We start from the raw sequence: 12,581 nt of genomic DNA, 5'->3' as shown, positions 1-12,581 counted from the left end.
CCAAGGCCACAACTGGCCAGTTTTGCCAAGAAATGATCATGGGATACCAGATCGAAGGCTTTTTTCAAGTCAAGATATAGGACATCAATCTCTTATCCTTTGTCCATGTGATAGGTCATTGAGCATGACTGGTACTTACTGGGAAAGTACCTCAGACTTTCAACTCCCTTCAGTTTAATTATTACAACCCCCTTCTCCAAGAATACAAGACCCAGAAGATACAGAATGCCTCGGCTTACCTCTGCACATTAACTGTGTAAATGAAAGGAGTGTAATGCCATTTGAGAAAGCAAAGTAGTAGTATATTATTTATAGGTCATCTGTCAGGTAGTCTTTCAGATCTATCACAACCCAATTCAAAAGAGACTGTTGCTAGGTCTGGCCTGATGAAAGAGTCCCTTTCTGCTTCTGATTACACTCTGCACAGGTGCAAGGCAGTTGAAAACTGAGGTTTGGACTTTTACCTGCATATTCCTTCTGTTCCAAAGGCTGGTTTTCTTCACCAGCAATAAGTAATAGAAAAGGTACAGGCAGAGAGGTTTATTTTGAGGTCTCACAGAAAAGAGTAAGGTATTCAGTTACAGAGAAACTGAACCACTTTCTCCCATGCTTAGGTAAAGCATTAAAATTAGATACTGATATAACAGACTTAGACAATTCTCAAACGCTTGGGCTGTTGGAGGCCCCTTCCATCAACTACCAGTGTTTTATCAAGGCTATCCAAGTAGTGCCCTGGGCCAGCAATGTGGCCCACAGGCCACAAGTGGTCTGTAAGCACGTAACATGCAGTTGGTGAGACCCAGTGGTCACCTCTCCCACTGCTGCATGGCAGGGAACAGCCTGGGGGTCCATATCCTGCCTGTACAGCCAGCGCAGCAGGGGGGCACCCTGTGTAGTTGGCAATGGTGGGGGGGGCTGCATGCTGCCAACAGAGCTGCCTGTGGAGCATCCCCACACCCTCCACACTGAATTTGGGCCACACTGTTTTAACTCATTCACTGTATGCACTCTGAAAAGAAAGAAAAGCCACAGTTTTCACACTTAGTTTTATTCTCTGTGTGAAACTCAATCTTGTACTGAAAACTTTGCATCTACCAATTCCAGCCTGGGTAATTTAAAGTAAAATGGAAAAGAGGCATCGCAATAGGAGAACACAATAAAGAAAATGTGTTAGTAATATTTTTGGGAAAGTATTTCTAGGAATCAGTCCTCTGACCAGCGAAAGAACCAGATCCCATGGAAGGATATGACCTATGTATATTAAGGTAACCATAACAGAATTGAAATTACATGTAAGGCTTACATGTTAGGATTTGTATGTGGAAATTGTGCTTCTGAAGCAGGGAAAGTAGTCCAAGCAAATTAAATTCTGGGGATCAGAAAAATCAGGTGTAATACAGGTAGCAGCATCACCACCTCCAAAGCACCACATCAAACTGTCTTTAGTCCAGCAAACACCAGGTTTAGAGAAAGAGGGTTAGCTCATTTTCCTTATTCACCAGTTCCATCATTTCCCTCCTAAGGCAACCAGCAAGTGGCCAAATACAGTTGTGATGTCTCTTTTTTTTGGCAACTAGACTTTAACCAGACTTATTGGCACATCACTACATACTCATCATTCAAAACCCACTGACAACCATAGCTAGACTTGAATATGGCAATATCCAGGGATTTAAAATCTCATAACAAATCCCTTGAGATGTCCACTACTCTCCCCAAAGTGTTAAAATAAAAATTACCTAATCAAAGCTCAATGTGATAAGCATTACAGGTACAGCACTATATTGCTAACATTGCAAGTGTGGATTCCCACTGGATGCATAAATCGAGGAAAATGGCGTTAAATAAACATTTTCTGCAAAGATGCTTTGACTTCAAAGTTTTTTATCCCTACTAAAAAACCCCCACTCTTGAAGACATATCAAGTTCTTGCAGTTGTCTGCTTCTGTGATCTAACATAGTTGTGAAGACAGCAGTGCTGTGCATGCTGAAATAGTTGAAATGCAAGCCAGCTCCTTCCTATTTATTTTGTGCATTCAACACATACTTAAAACATCACATTTTAACACGGGGGTTTTCAACTTTTTTGGATCAGTGTACCCCTGGCGGCTGTACTCAGAGCAGGAGGGCAGGGAGGGGTGGGGTGCAAGCTTCTCCCACTCCCACATCTGGACAGCTGGGTGGCACCTGCATGGCAGTGTGGGAGGGTGCATGGTAGCGCTCTGTCCCTGCCTACCTATGTGTACCCCCTAGGGCTTTCTCACGTACCCTCAGTTGACAACCCCTGGTCTAACACAGGAATGCTAGAAAAAAACACTTATTTCCTAGCCTCAGACACATGATACAAACTTAAGTTTACAAACTTTTAGTTCCCCAGCAAGGGCTAGGAATTCCCAGAATTCCTGTTGGTTAACATACAGGCCTGTTTTTAATTTTAAAATTGGTAGATCATCTCTAGGTTTGTTGATTGACAACCTGTTAGGTGACTGACTCATAATAGGATGTTTTGCCAGGACTGCTCTATACCTTTGCTATAGATCAAGAATGTCAGGCTCCTTTACCCCCCTTCCCTCCCCGGTCTCCCTGCAGGGTGGATCTGAACTCACCTCCAGCACCGTATTTTCTCACATATAGCCCACACACTGATATAACCTGCACCAATGTATAACCCGTGGAAAATTGTATTTTGGGGAGATAGTCCATGTATAGACTGCACCCATGTATTTCCTGCACCTGATAGTGTCAGTGCCAGGGTGGGGGGGGGGCAGCGTGGGGGAGGTGATTTTAAGCCTATTAAGCCTGAGAGGTGCTTAATTATTACCAGAATGTTTGTCATTTGAGCGCTAATTATTACTGTCAATTTGTAACATCTCAACTGTGTTTTAGTTATCAACAACTGATTTTGGCCTTCCCATAGTCTTGTTCATCGAGAAGTTGATGCTGCTACGGTTACCAGAAACTCCAGTCAGTAGAGACGACCGACTGCCTACGAATTTACCCAACCTCCCTATCTCACTAACCTGCAGGGTTCGATCCTACCCTCGCATACTTCATTTGAAAATGCCCAAGAAAAAACTGTACACATTTGACTTCAACTTGTCCATTATCGATTACGCCAAGAAACACAGCAATCGCGCAGCTGGTTGAGAATTCTCTGTGGACAAAAAATTGGTGCGAGAATGGCGAAAAGATGACATTTTGAAAACTCTGAATCCAAGAAAGTGCACTCGCAGAGGTAAGCATTGTAAATGGCCAACTCTAGAAGCTAACCTGAAAAAATGGGTTGTTGCACAATGAGAAAGCAACAAAGTTGTGTCAACCATTGCAATTTGGCAGAAGGCCCACGTGATGGCAAATGAGATGAAAATAACAGACTTTGGGGGTGGATGCAATTGGATACATAAATTTATGCGCAGAAATAATTTAGCTGTTCGTTCATGCACTACAGTAAAAACTGCCAGATGGCTGGGAAGAAAAATTAACAAAAATTTGCGTAAGGAGTGCAGAGTGCATAATTTATGTCCTGCACACATAATTAACATGGACAAAATACCGATTTCATTTGATGTCCCAGCAACTCGTACAGTTGATCAACATGGTAAAAAGACGATTGCAATATCAACAAGCCATGAACGAACAAATTTCACCGTTGTGCTAGTGTGCACCATGAATGGTGTAAAGTTAAAACCGATAGTTATTTTGAAACGGGTAACGATGGCCTGCGAAAAGATCCCAAATGGAGTTGCAGTTATTTGCAGTAAGAAAGGGTGGATGAACAAGGATATAATAAAAGAATGGACAGAACGTTGTTTTCGAACACGGCAAGGCGGGTTTTTCGCACCTAAATCTTTGCTAATTTTTTATGTGCATAAGCACTCTAGTGTTCAGAAACGAATAAAGCCGGAGTGCATATTGCTATAATTCCTGGAGGACTAACTTGTAAGCTCCAACCATTGGATATTTCTGTCAACCATTTGTTCAAATGTTTCATGAGAAAGGAGTGGGAAAAATGGATGAGCCAGGGTGTTCATTCATTCACCCCATCTGGAAAACAGCAATGAGCCACCTATACAGAAGTTTGTAACTGGATCATTGCAGCTTGGAGAGCTGTGAAACCAAGCTCTATAATCAACGGCTTCTTTAAACCCAGAATCCTGGATGGCACATCAGGTGAGGAGTCAGAGTACACCGATTCGGAAGACAATGCTGATGAACTTGATGACACTGTTTTTGTAGATGCGTATTTCGGTGAATCAAGTTACAATACAGACTTTGAAGGTTTTCCAGCCAGTGAAGAAGAGGCGCCCAATTGGGTTTGAACATTATTTAGACATTTAAATGTTTTAATTTTCATTAAAGACTGTTCTAAAGACTGCAAAGCCCGCACCTTTGTATAGTCTGCACCCATCCGTCATGTTTGTAAAAACTTAAATAGTCCGCGGACTGTATGTGAGAAAATACAGTAATGGGGTGAGTAGTAGTAGCATTAACCACTCTGGGCATGAACACATCCATCACTCACCCCTCCATTGCCAACTTGCAACCCCAGTAGGGCTCCACATACCAGAATTTGGCAGAGCGGGAGACTCTTCCAGGAGTCCTGTGAACTGCTTCTTTGACACACTTGCTGTAAGATGGTATCTGATGTTGTAGCAAGAGAAAAACAACTGTTGTTGAGCCCCTGCCTTTCCAGTACTGTGCCAACTTTGTAATGAAATAATTACAAGGTTACTTACAGTTGCTGTATGATACATAGAAAAGCATGTATGACACTGAGAAGAGCAACAGTAACTGGGTAAAGACTCTGGACACCAGCAGAATATATATTTTTAAGTTTCTGAATCATTCAAAGTATGCAAAGGACCTAGCATACACATGACCAAAAACCATCAAAACACAAGAACCATTGTCTGATGTATGCAAAATGGCACGTGTACAATGGCAGTGAAGATCAGAAGCTTGTGTCCATCACAATTAGTGCATTATGTAGGCCTGAAAGGCTTACTTGCATAAAATGAGAAATGGGCCTGGGTACTTAACATAACTTTCCCCACCCTTCTGCGGAGCTCTTAATTCTCTCTAGAATGGAGTAGCAATCTGCTATGAAGTACTTGAGCACAGCACTTTACTGATCATATCAATATTCTGACATTAATTACAATTACAGTATACCAACAAATGAGTTTTTTGGCCTCTAGTCTCAAACAACAGGGAGTCACGTCTGCTGCTATCAGACGCTGGTATCATGGTAAGATACAGGGAATTTTTCAATAAATCTTTATTTCAAAGATAATGTTCATACAGGGGAAAAACAAGGACCAGTCGCTTGCTTTTTACCAGAAGACTCACATGGAGGATTTGGGTACAAGTAACACCTACAGTGAACATGAGCTGCAAAAAAAATTCAACTGGTCCAGAGAAAATGGCCAAGTTCTTTTATCTGTATCAAGACAGGGCAGAGAGCAGTGAATAAAGAAGGTCCCAAGGATAAATTGAGCAACAGAATTGCTCTGGAGGAAGTAACTGACTAGCCCAGAGAAGGCAGTCAAAAGCATTAGATATACTAAATTGGCAGTAAACCTAATTATTCTTGGAACCTTTTATATCCCATTTCATACTGCACAAAACAACATAAAATATCAGTACATCCAAGAAGCTAGGGATTAAGAGAAAAAAAGACAAATAATGATTTAAAATAAATACAGTTAAAATGGTGAGAACAACCTATTTTCTAAAGCCATCAGATGACTAAACGTACTGCTCAAAAGATGTTTAGACACGGGTTATTTTGCAAACAAGTTATTAAACTCTGGATCTCAAAATGCTTTCAAATGAAATAAACCAGTACTTAGCAGTTCTAAAACCTGTTGCACAGCAGTCGTTACAGCTTCCACAGAAGTCCAGTTTTAGTAAGTGCTTTAGGCTAATTAAAGCAAAACCTACCAGGCACTTGAATATGGTTTATTTAGAACTAGCACTATATACAAGATTTAAAACACTGTTATGTTACTTTAATCAAGTAACATAAAAGCATTTGAGGGGATTTTAGTTAAAAGAGAAAATGACCTAGAAAGCCCATAGCTCAATAGGGCAACTTAAAAAAAAAAAGGCTTTTCAATGTTTACTGGCAAAATATAATCTATGGAATAACCTTTGCTTTTAAATCTACTCTTAAAACATTAAGCCATCTCCCTTCCAAAAGAAAGGGAGGCAGATGGCCTGATTTCCTCTACTTGGGTATCCACACTCATATGAAAGTGCCGTACATTGTTCCCAAATCAAAACAGCAATGTTAATAATTGGTTTTCAAAAGGCATAGATAACCACACAAGGAATAAGGCAACAGAGATGCATGCTCAGCCTCTGCATCTCACAGACTGTGGCAAAGGCTGTCATGATACCTGATAAAGAGATGAAACAGCTCCTCCCTCCATTTTGTGCATCCAGTTGATGCCCGTCAGCAGATTTAGACAGCCCCAATGAAAATATGCTGGTCAGAAGTTATGAAGTCAGCATCGGTTAGGGGCACAGCATGACTGTCACATGACTGTTCAGTGTTTTACAAACATGTCACCAGATAGGATTTCAAACATTTTTGTAAGCTAATATCGGTTAAACAATTAATACTTCAAAGGTATTTGAAATGGAAAACATATGCTCAACACTCCTCTGCTGTGCAGTCACTACCCTAATTGGATTAGTGTTTATAACCATTGTTCCTCAGTGGATTAATAGCTTTGACTTTCCTTTCTCCTACCCACCTTGCCTCTCCTAGCAGTGCCCCCCCTCCTTTCTCCTTCCTCTTGCCCTATTATTTGTATTATCAGTGTTTTCTGATTAGAAGCTCTGCTTCCTGCAGTCTCTTCATAGCATCCAATGAAGCAAGTCGCTGAAAGCTTATGCATCTCTGATTCAGTTTATAAAATACAAATCTACTGTAGCTTCTGCCTGACTTCAGACTAAAACACTAAATGTTTCAGACTACCATGCTCAATCCTAAATTGCCCTTTACCATAATTATAGGTTCCACATCTTTCCTGAATGGTCAAGTAACCCCAGTACATTTCATACATTCTTGTTGGCTACATAAAAGTTTATGAAGACTTTTTCTCTTCCTTGAAGTCTACTGGGGCTAATAGTGACTTGCATATGACTGTGAAAAAAATACAATATAGCAGACAATGATTTGTCTTCCATAAAGTAAACCAATGAGAAGTGTCAATAAATGTTTAATGCCTGGTAATTTATTGTATACATATTCTGCAAAACTTTCATTTGCACTCTTGTGCTTGCAAAAGTATACACTTTTTTTTGACAGCACCAGAAAACAGTTAAGCTAGGTAAGGTTGGTTTTTTTTTTTACCTTATTTGTCACATTGTGTAAAGACATTGTGCACAAATGACCCTTTCATCAAAAAAGGAAAATCACAGACTAAAACTAGAACCACCCTTATTTACACACTAACAGTTTAATATTGCATCACACCCACTCACCAAAATAAATAGTACATTCGTCACAATTTAACACCAGTCTCTCTTCATATATTTATTTTTTGCGATGTATTTTGGTCTCCTGCTATATCTGTAGAAATATGTTTCAGCTACTAGATTATGTTACAAAATCCAAATTAAAAAAATAGAAAATTAGTTTTCCTGGACAATATTTTGGGCTTTACACAAAAATAAATCCAGACTCCCATAGAGGGATTTTATATACTTTTTTTTTTTTTTTGTGAAAGATTTCTACTTTAAAGCACAGCACAGTTGCACACTAAGGCCTTCTGTGATATGCAATACCCTGGCCTCCAAAGGACATTGCTGTAAAGAGTTAAGCTAAAATGTAAATACAAGACATTTTTTAAAGAGTCTTTAATAGAAAGTGCCCTTAAATTATTGGTAAAGTTGCAGCTACTGTAATTGTGCAATCAAAGCCAGACCTGGAAGGGTTTTTATGAAAACTAAATAATTTCACGCTATTAAAATTTAAAAGGATACAGTATCTGTGGGAGCAGAAACTCACTTTTGTTTAAATAGTCCTACATTCGTGAATAGAGTTTTTAGATAATTTAGTAAAAAAAGGCACATCATCAAACATTGAGTTAAAAATCTAAAAAAAATTTTTAAAAAAAATCAAAGATAGTTTCATTAACTATAATTAAGTCACTAGCTGCAATGGCATAACTTAGGCGGGACATCTGGGGATCCCACCCTGGGTGCCCACTTGGGGGAGATGGAAGTAGGAAAGAATGGCAGCTGCTGCAGTCACACAATCATGGTGGCCCACCAGCAGCCAAAAGTCACCACTGCTCCTACGTGGCAGCTGCCCCTAGTACCTGGCCACATTGTTATGCCTCTGACCAGCTGAATGTAGATCCTTACATGCCAGAACAGACATTCATGGAATTTTTCTTTGCTTCAAATCCTTATGTGCTTTTGAAGAGTATTTAGATTATTTTATGAAGTTAACAAGACTATCTGGTAGACATTTTTTGGACATAAGGGCAAGATTTTTCCTCTTTTTTTTTTAAATGCCCAAAACCTCTTAGTAGCTTCCTAGCTGATTTACAAAGAATGGAATGAGTGCACAAACACATATTAATTAAAATCCAGTATTTTGTACAAAATTTGAGAAATCATTGGCAACCCATAGCAGCTATGAGAAAGTACTTCTTGACTATAAAATTACAAATGTGTCCATGAATTAAATTTCCACACGAAATATAAAAACTAATTGTAAACAATGATAATAGGAGAAGGAACAAATACAACACAAGGTATACAATGTTTGAAGGAGGCTGGCATTGGAATCATGTTCCAGTCATCATCTACAAGACAAATGACAAGAAAGGGCTTTAAAGATTAGAGAACTGAACTCATCAGGTACAGAGTGCTTAATTAAAACATATCACTGTATCATGTAGGTTAATAAATGATAATCAGGACTTTATTTCACCCGTGTTCATCTGAAATGCTCCAAACTGAATCAGCCTTATGTCACTTTGCAACATACATGTTTTTAAATTTCAATGGATCAAACCACAAATACAGTTCTTGCATTTCAGAACAGTCAGCATTTTCAACAATTCAGATGCTTGTTTTCCTGTCTAATACAGATATCTCAGTTGACAAAGATCCACACATTCTCTTCAGTTAAAAAATAAAATGAACAGCTACTTGGTCATGGTCCCAACAGTCATAGTCTTGAGTGGATAATTCTAGGAACTACAGCATAATGAATTTCAGCTGGTCCCATTAAGCAGAGCAAATATACAGAGACATTTTAAGTACGCAAGCAATGAGATTACAGTATGTTGTATGACCTCAAATGTTTATATAAGAATCGGTTTTTTGGGTGTTGATGAATATACACATTTTTTTAAAAAATATACAGCAACGGTGCTGGCTACCATCAGATGGGTGTCCTCATCTACTAATACTGCACTAATCTGTAGCCCCCAATATGCTGAGAAGGTAAAATGCTACACCACTGACAAAAAATGGTTTAGGCCAGGGATACACCCTATTTGTCCTTCCATTAAGAGTCAGGTGCTTAAACCCCATCTGTTTCCACAATTGCTCCTTTCCTCTCAGTGTCTGAATTGGTGTCCCTGGAGGCAGCACTGACAAGAAATGCTCTCCAAGAAGAAAAGTTTTTTTCCTTGTGTCCATATTTTGTACAGAATTTCATTTCCTCCATCTCTTCCTTATTTCTTTGGCCACTCTCTTCCACATACCTCTGCCTTCAAACCCTTGTAACACTTCTGACAAATGCTTCTAACATTAGACATTAGCAATGATTCAAGTATTTAATGCTAGAAGAATTTCTAGTGGCAGCATGGGCCTGAATTAGATTTGAACAGTGATACTGGTTATCTTGGATACACCGACTTCAAAAGGCTTGAGGGGGGAAGGGGTGGGGATTAAAAAAAATAGGTATCATCAGATTAGGGCTGCATACCCAGAGTGCAATCGCTGTACACTTATGTGAACCCTGTGCTGATTATTAATATGCTCAATTATTGAAGGGAAACTTTTTTTTTTTTTTTTTTTTAACAGTGCATAGCTTGAAATAAGTGTGCAATGTTGGCACCGAATTAAGGAGGTGAACTCTCTTGATATACATTACACTTGGATTTTTGGTTTGCTGAAAAAATCAGAAGTATTCCCTCTATGAAATGGAAATTGTGATATGAAATGGAAATTGTGATGATAGCTACAAAGGTATTAATATCACTGAGGAAGTATAAATGCATTTTTGCTTGATCCTAACAAGCACTTTTGAAAATGCTGTACCTAATTGTGATGTACTAAACCAGACTTTGGAACTGCTTGCATAAGCAACTCTTCATAGCTTAAAATCATTAAAAAGAAAATCACTTAATTTTTAATGCAAGAAAAAAAATTGCACTGTACACTCAAAGTATAAGAACAGAAGAAAATTGTTAAACAAATTTTAAGCTTTAAAGGGCAGAAAAAAGTTGCTAAGTATATGCTTGAGCCCAAAAGCACAAGTTCATACAAACAGCAAATTCCTATTTTTCAGAATAAACGCTCTTTCTTTATCTTCCTGAAATAAACCGGTATTGAAATTCCAGACATAGCAGATGCCAGTGTAATCTTTTGGTCACACTTTAACTGCAAGAAACTGTGAATGAAATGCATTTTTTAGAAACTGATAGGTCTGGGGGGTTTTTCTTCTTCTTTTTTTTTTTTTTAAGTACTATTTTTATTAAGAGACAAAATTCTCAAATCAGAAGAATGTATAGCACAGATCATATTATTGCTATAGGCATCTGTGGCAATGGCTGAAATTTACATCCAAGCTTTTCCTGTACAGAAGATGACGTTTCTGTATTTTGAAGGATCTTAACTCAAGAGACTCAAGATACATAAAGCCATATTCTTCTCTCAAAATAACTAAGGAACATGAATGTCATTCACATTTTTTTCTAACTAAAATGAAAGACGGGTTTATGGGTATGTGGGCCCACATGATTGCAAGCCAGTGCATAGCTAGTTAATATTTCTGCTGGCATCTTGAAAATTGGTTTAATCAATGGAAACATTCATTAAATTTTTATTCCATCTAATAATCTGTGCTAGTGCATTACTTTCTTTGTAAAAAAATTAACCCTGGCAAGTATTAAAAATAAATCTCTCTTTTAGGTCAAACTAAAGCCTTGCTTTTCAGTATTCTCTCTTCCCTTTACATACTCTCATACCTTCTAGTAAGCAAAGAAAAACTGAAGTAAAATTATAAGAGGAGCTGAAAGATGGAGGCAAAGTGGTGGCAAAGGAAGTAGGAAAAGAGGACAAAACTACTGCCACTCAGTTTGTCTTCAGTTTCTTTGCCTGCTTCTTACGTTTCCATTCCTCCTCTTCTCGTTTCATTTCTTCCAGGTCCTCTTGTACGCCAAGTCTCAAGCTGCAAATCAAAACAAGATATAACTTACTTTGCATACAGCGTCCCAAGAGACTTTTCACTTACAGAAAGAGGGGGAAGCACCGACTTAAATTCAAATGTTCTAGTAAGGTAACAGCATCATTTTTCTTTTTAAATGAAAGCTGCATGGGTCCCATAATTTTTTAGCAGGCTTGTTGAGTTGGAAAGACATCTTTCCATTTCAAGGAAAACAGTAAGTCTATGATATTTGCTTAAAGACATTCAGCAGCAGGAAAGAGATAGTATAGGAGGCCATCTGAAGCTTTCAGAAAATGTGGTTTCAGTTAAACAGGGATCCAGATCCAGTGAAGAGAAATAAATTATAGTCCCCCTAACTCCTTATCTCAATCAGTCTTATATCTTGTGAGAGAAACAGCTTTCTATCCAGGGAAGCAATAAAGGCCAACTGGCCAAGACTAGGAGGAACATTCAAGTATGTGATATCCCAGGCATTCTCCAAAGAACAATGTAAAAGCCCCAGAAATGTATACAACTGCAAGTCCAAGAACTATCTATTAACTACAGTAAAGCACTGCATCCACCTTCAAAACATGCAGGTGATGCTGAAAATCTAATCCAGATTTTTGTCACTGGCCACAAGCTGCCAGTGAAGAACAGCAGCGTTCTAGAGGCCCCACCAAGATCGGAAAATCTAGTTTAGTTTTCATTTTTTGTCATCACCAGTTGTTTGCTTTTGTCTGAGAAATTTTTGCACAGGCATTTCTTAATCAATTCCTTTTCCCCTTTTCAGGCACCAGTGAAATGCTGCAATATGTTTAAGTAAATTACTGGATTTAATTACTTTTTATTACTAAAATTGCATATTGGAGTTTTAAAACACCTATAAAAGCACCTTTGGACTTAAGCTTCATGTAAACCTATAGTCGAGAAATCTGAGACAGAGCACTAAACGAGGATAAGAGAGATGAGGGCCTATATTCATCTGTGCCACTATCCTGCTAGATCAGGGGTAGGCAATGTTTTTTGGCCGGAGTGCCAAAAAACAAAACCCACAATGTCTACTTTGGAAGGTGCCAGAGTGCCGACATGCCAGAAAAACAAAACAAGGGCAGAGGGTACATGGCAGGATTTCCTGCTTGTGCCCCTTGCCCCCACCCAAAGCCCCTGCCCTGCAGCC

At 38.8% G+C, this 12,581-nt stretch overlaps 2 protein-coding genes across 2 annotated transcripts in view; both read right to left on the bottom strand.

The window, feature by feature from the left end:
* UEVLD (UEV and lactate/malate dehyrogenase domains) overlaps nt 1–6,614 on the bottom strand; it is a 44,456-nt gene extending 37,842 nt beyond the window's left edge. The window contains exon 1 of the mRNA XM_019551462.1: nt 6,402–6,614. Within this exon, the coding sequence (XP_019407007.1) occupies nt 6,402–6,443 (42 nt within the window). The 5' untranslated portion in view covers nt 6,444–6,614. The remainder of the gene's footprint in view (nt 1–6,401) is intronic.
* Nucleotides 6,615–7,224: 610 nt separating this feature from the next.
* The window catches only part of SPTY2D1 (SPT2 chromatin protein domain containing 1), a 27,914-nt gene continuing 22,557 nt past the window's right edge, over nt 7,225–12,581 (bottom strand). The window contains exon 6 of the mRNA XM_019551460.1: nt 7,225–11,425. Coding sequence (XP_019407005.1) covers nt 11,329–11,425 — 97 coding nt within the window. The 3' untranslated portion in view covers nt 7,225–11,328. The remainder of the gene's footprint in view (nt 11,426–12,581) is intronic.

This window comes from Crocodylus porosus, unplaced genomic scaffold, assembly GCF_001723895.1.
Source record: "Crocodylus porosus isolate Cpor-Errol unplaced genomic scaffold, CroPor_comp1, whole genome shotgun sequence".
Classification (NCBI taxonomy): Eukaryota; Metazoa; Chordata; order Crocodylia; family Crocodylidae; genus Crocodylus; species Crocodylus porosus.
Note: the sequence above shows the minus strand (reverse complement) of the source record. Positions and strands in the feature narration are given on the sequence as shown.